This window comes from Dipodomys merriami, unplaced genomic scaffold (genome assembly GCF_024711535.1).
Source record: "Dipodomys merriami isolate MVZ:Mamm:240054 unplaced genomic scaffold, mDipMer1.0.p SCAF_39, whole genome shotgun sequence".
NCBI classification, from domain to species: Eukaryota; Metazoa; Chordata; class Mammalia; order Rodentia; family Heteromyidae; genus Dipodomys; species Dipodomys merriami.
Window position 1 is genome coordinate 11,346,091 of NW_027205492.1, and position 5,932 is coordinate 11,352,022.

Below are 5,932 nucleotides of genomic sequence, written 5' to 3' on the forward strand. Positions count from 1 at the left end.
TCCACCGCAGAGGACCCCTCTGGCCAGCAGAGGGCAGCAGTCTGCTTCCTAATCTCCCTGCAGAACCCCAGGAGCCCGGGACCCGCTGTCAGTCAGACAGGTGCCTGATGCTCAGTGGTCACTTCCTAGCGCCGAACATTAAGTAGGAGTTGTTTGCTCTCCGACAACACATAAAACCTGAGCTCCACCTCCCCAACACCCTCCCCCCTTCACTTCTAGCGACAGGTACCTCGTAACTGCAGCAGCCAGTGGCAGATTCCCTGCTCGCAAGTGGGGAAGTGCGAGGAAACAGAGAGGGTCGGAGAGGAGAGGGCTGATCAGAAGCCTCCGCTCACTGCGCTCACTGCGGCTCCACCTCTGCCGCCGCTCGCTGGCTCTGCGTGTGCGCCTCTCACTCTCCTCTCCGTGTCTTTCCATCTCGTCTGACTCTGTCTGTCTCACTTGTCTCTCTTGCTTTCTGTGTTGGTGTCTCTGTCTCTGTGTCTGTCTGTCTCTCTGTTTCTACCTCTGTGTCTGTCTCTGACTCTCACTGTTTCTGTGTCTGTCTGTCTCTCTTTCTCACTGTTCCTTTCTGTGTCTGTCTCTGTTTCTGTCTCTCACTATCTGTTTCTATCTCTGTCTCTCTTTCTGTGTCTCTGCCTCTCTGGCTGCCTCTGTTTCTATCTCTGCCTGTCTGTCTCTGTCTGTCTGTCTCTGTCTCTGTCTCTGTCTGCTCTCTCTGTCTCTGTCTCTCTGTCTCTCTCTGTCTCTGTCTCTCTGTCTCTCTCTCTGTGTCTGTCTGTCTCTCTCTCTCCCTCTCTCTCTCCCTCTCCCCCTCCTTTTCCTCCCTCTCTCTCTCTTGCCCCTTTTTCTAGGGGAGACCAAAAGCTAAGCCTAGCCTGAACAAGCATCCACAAAAGGCATCTGGAGGGGGACTGTGTCTTTATTGCTTTTCTGGCGAGCAGCCCTCGTTCCCCAGGACCCCTAGGGCCTCCCCCAGCCCACGCCCACCCCGCAGTGAGCCATGAACGCCTCCTGCCACCCGTCCTCTGCCCACCCCACACTGCCCAACAGCTCACAGCCCCCGGCAGCCCCCGCCTTCAGCAACCAGAGCAGCGGCCGGTTCTGCCAGCAGGTCTTCATCAAGCCCGAGGTCTTCCTGGCTCTGGGCATCGTCAGCCTTCTGGAGAACATCCTGGTGGTCCTGGCGGTGGTGCGGAACGGAAACCTGCACTCGCCCATGTACTTCTTCCTCTGCAGCCTGGCGGTGGCCGACATGCTGGTGAGCGTGTCCAACGCGCTGGAGACCATCATGATCGCCGTGGTCAACGGCGCCTACCTCACCCTGGAGGACCAGTTCATCCAGCACATGGACAACGTCTTCGACTCCATGATCTGCATCTCCCTGGTGGCCTCCATCTGCAACCTGCTGGCCATCGCCGTGGACAGGTACGTCACCATCTTCTACGCCCTCCGCTACCACAGCATCATGACGGTGAGGAAGGCCCTGGCCTTGATCGCCGCCATCTGGGCCGGCTGCGGCGTCTGCGGCGTGGTGTTCATCGTCTACTCGGACAGCAAGACGGTCATCGTGTGTCTGGTCACCATGTTCTTCGCCATGCTGCTCCTCATGGGCACGCTGTACGTGCACATGTTCCTCTTCGCCCGGCTGCACGTGCAACGCATCGCGGCCCTGCCCCCGGCCGACGGCGCCCCGCCCCGGCACTCCTGCCTGAAGGGCGCCGTCACCATCACCATCCTGCTGGGCGTCTTCGTCTTCTGCTGGACCCCCTTCTTCCTGCACCTCATCCTCATCATCACCTGCCCCACCAACCCGCACTGCGTCTGCTACGCCGCCCACTTCAACACCTACCTGGTGCTCATCATGTGCAACTCGGTCATCGACCCCCTCATCTACGCCTTCCGGAGCCCCGAGCTGCGTAACACCTTCCGGGAGCTGCTGTGCGGCTGCGGCGGCGTGAGCCTGGGCTAGGGGGGGAGGGGACCCCGGCGGCCCCCCGTCCTCCCTCCCCAGCCTAGCCCAGATGCCCAGAGAGGTGACTGAACCGTGTGTTCACAGCCTTGAGGTGGAGGAATCCCTCCAGGATGAAGGGAGGAGGACTCTGTTCATTCATTCATTCATTCATTCATTCCCATGCACCCAGGGTTTGTATGCCTGCCTGTTCATTGCTTCATACCTTTTGTGTTTCCAGCCAATCAGACAGGGGGGCGGGGGGGGGAGTTCTCACAAACCTGTAGAGGGCTCAGAGCTCTCCCCCCACCAAAAGACAGCTAACAGCTCCCACCTCCAGCTGTCAGAAGCCAGGAGAGCTCTGCACTGACTCCACAAGAGACTTGAGTTTGGCCGGAGGACTCTATTAACAACCAAGCAATTACCCAAAGGCAATGAACTTCGTGAACTTCTTCCTACCCTCACACCACACTGACCGCCCTCCCAGAACAACAGCACGTGGAGGTAACCCCCAGGGTAGGGGGGGAGGAGGAGGAGCCGGGGATCATCAGAATGTGCCAGCTGGCTTTGCGGGTTGACACCTGCTCGCTGCATTTGCCCCATTATTTCTCTGCTCCTTCTAAAACAAGAATGGAGCTGGGGTGTGAGCGCAGATTGCACAAGGCACTGCTTCAGACACTGAGATCGCTGGAGACACTGGAAGAACTGGGTGGCTTTCTTGGGAGGTGCTTTTATTTATTTTCTAAACAGGAAGATTAGTGTAACGTTATGTATGTAGAGGAGGAATGCTTCTGGGATCCCTGTCCCTTTGGCTCAGGATGGTGTTGGAGTTGGAGGACGGGGCGTGAACACCCGTGGCTTGTCGGGCAAAGCTGGCCACTCCTGCTAGCACGGAGCGACAGGTCCTCGCTGGCACTGTGGATTTCTGTTTGCAGGTGGCATCTGCCGACCCCTTTTCTTGCCTTAGATATTTATCTAAGTCTGGGCCCTCCCTCCCTCTCCCCTGCCGCCTGAATTCCTATACTGTGCTGTGTCTTTGGGGTGCGATTGTGTTTTCCAGTTCTGGAATCTGGGGGGAGGGGGGATTGTTTTGTTTTGTGTTGATATTTTTGTACCTGAAGGCATTCTGTTCATGTAAGTAAAATCATGCTTTACTGGCTTTGGCCATGCTACTTGGAATAACAATAAAGACTTTGTAGCTGCCCTGTGTCACCTTGCCCTGTGTCACCCACACTTACAAACACACACACACACACACACACACACACACACACACACACACACACACACACACACACACACACCACCCCCCACCTCCCCAGCTAACAGGCATCCTGCGATTCCTACACAGCGCTGTGGCTACAACCTCTGCCTACAGCTTATGTGAAAGCCCCACAGATCAGAAGCCAGACTTGGGGTAGGGGGGAAGGAAAGTGGGAGAAAAATGGGGAGGGGGGTAACAAGTTCAACAAGAAATGTACTCAGTACCTTGCTTATGCAGCTGTAACCCCTCTGTACATCACCTTGACAATGAAATTAAAATTTAAATAAAAAAGAAAAAGAAATAACAACTATGAAATAATGAATCTTAGTAGGTACCGAGTACCAGTTCATAACTGAATAAACTAGCACTATATTTCCAATTGGAAAGAAGGAGAAGCAGCAGCCAGCCTTTCCCCGATGCGGTGCCTGGTAGCCTAACTACAATCTCCCATTTTGTTTCCAAAAATACTATGCTGGTGTTTCCTGAGCTGTGTCATTCCCCCCATTACTGCAATCAAGATAACAGGCTCATTGGTGGCCACTGGGCAACAGAGGGGAACCTAACCGCTAGAGGAACGCTGAGGCCTGTTTCTATGTCAACAAGACAAAAACAACTTCCTTCTCCTGGTTACTTTCTCCTGTCCGGTCAACAATCCTCTAAGACAGGGCACGCAGGAAGGACTTCTCCCGAGTTTTATGACCACACATCCTGGCACTTTTTGCCCCTCCCGAGGGCCCAACAGGTGTCATTCAGGGGAGTGGAATGCGGATTCTGTGTTTCTGACTCTGAGGAGCACTGGGAATGTGGGAAGTGACTGCGGGGCTGGGTCATGCACGAACGGGTGGCGGTCTAGAGGACTTTCACCAGCCTCACCTTCAGAGTCCCCGTGTGGAGTGCTCCTCCAGGACCAGGAGGGGCGCCAGGCAGGCATTTGCTCCCTGCACCCCCACCGCACCCCCCAGTCAGGTACCACACTGACCCCGTTAGAGCCTCTATGACCTGTCACAGACATTGCGGAGTTTCCACGTGGAAATTCAGCAGTTCAGTGGGGAGGTGGAGGTTCAAATCAGTGGCCCGGCCCACCCCACTGCCCACCCCCAGCTCCTCCCACTTCTCAGGGAAGGAGCGCAGGTGGCCCAATGGCCAGGAACTACCTAACAGAAACATGGCAGAAAGCTGCATTAAACCAAGACGCGTGGCCAGGTTCTCCGCTACAGTTAGGTTCTAGTCACATGGTGGACCAAGAGCCCCGGGTGGGCGGCCCGGCTTCCTAGCACTCATGGGTTACAGCTAAAAACACAAAACCAACCCCCAGCAGGTCTTTCCAATGCCCCCCCCCCCGCAGTCACTGTGCTTCACACAGCCCCTCGGAACCCCCCTTTGATTGGGGGAGCGTGCTGCACCCTAGCCACAGACATGAGGGGAGCAGAGTAACCCCTGGGTGGCAGAGTGGGGTACGGCTTCCCACATAAGGCAGAGTAGAGAGTGGCTATTCATTTTCCTCCCATTCTCTCTATCATCTAGAACTTTCCAGATTTTCTATAGGCTCAATTTGCACAATCCCGATTCCTTTGATTCTAAACAACACCCAGTCATTTGCAGATCCTCATTCAGAATTTCCATTTGCCATCGCCCCCAGGAGACTCGGTGCCCACTCATATAAAAGTTTGGAACTGCATGCTCCCCTAAGTTTGGTTTTCGAATCCTCCCTATGACCGGCCTCACCGAAGCTGCTAAGTGGTTTGTTTCTCCTCCCTGACTTTGTCCTTGGCTTCCCCAAGACAGCTCTCTGTGCTCAGCACTCTTCAGAGCTGCCCAGGGCCATACATGTGGCATATCAGACATGAGCACAGGTTAATAATATCCTAACTCTTAAAATGGTTGTATAAAGAAAACATTAATAAACTATTATCACTCCCCTCAGACTCCAATTCTCCAGCTCTCTCTCGCTCTCTCTCTCTCTTGCTCTCTCTCTCTCTCTCTCTCTCTCTCTCTCTCACACACACACACACACACACACACACACACACAATGAGTATAAATTGCATTCTTTGTGTGTCCGCAAATGTGCATGTAGAATATGTTCATCACAGCCAATGGCAGAAGCCTCAAATGTCCATCCACTCATGAAGCAAGGCAGACGAAGTGTAGCTCATCATACATCAAAAATCATTCAGCTACAGAAAGAATTGGGCCACATTTACAGACCCAAATGCAATATGTTATGTTGAAAAGAGTCAGACACAAGCTTTGTACCCATTTCCTGGGAACTGTCTGGGAAGGGTGATGTCATAGAGACAGAAAGTAGATTAGCAGCTGCCTGGGGCTGGGTGGGGGGCGGGTCAGGGGTGAACAGGCACCAAGCACCTTATTGGGATGACAAAAAATATTCTAAAACAAGAGAGTGCCGGGGTAGTGTCCCAACTTGGGAAAATTACTCAAAATCATTACTTGAACATTTAACAGAGTGAATTTTTTTGTTTTTTGTTGTTTTTTTTTTTGGGGGGGTGTCCAGTCATGGGGCCTGAACTCTGGGCCTGGGTGCTGTCCCTCAGCTCTTCAGCTCAAGGCTAGTGCTCTATCACTTAAGCCACAGCGCCACTTCTGGCTTTTTTTTCTTTTTGCTTATGTGGTGCTGAGGAATCGAACCCAGGGCCTCATGCATGCAAGGCAAGTGCTCTACCACTGAGCCACCTTCCCAGCCCCCAGAGTGATTT

General features: G+C 53.8%; 1 protein-coding gene across 1 annotated transcript; it reads left to right on the plus strand.

Moving 5' to 3' along the window:
• The first annotated feature begins 1,003 nt into the window (after positions 1-1,003).
• On the plus strand, positions 1,004-1,972 carry Mc3r (melanocortin 3 receptor). The gene has a single exon (XM_069990135.1). It carries the CDS (start codon positions 1,004-1,006, stop codon positions 1,970-1,972), a length of 969 nt encoding a protein of 322 aa, XP_069846236.1.
• Positions 1,973-5,932: the final 3,960 nt, after the last annotated feature.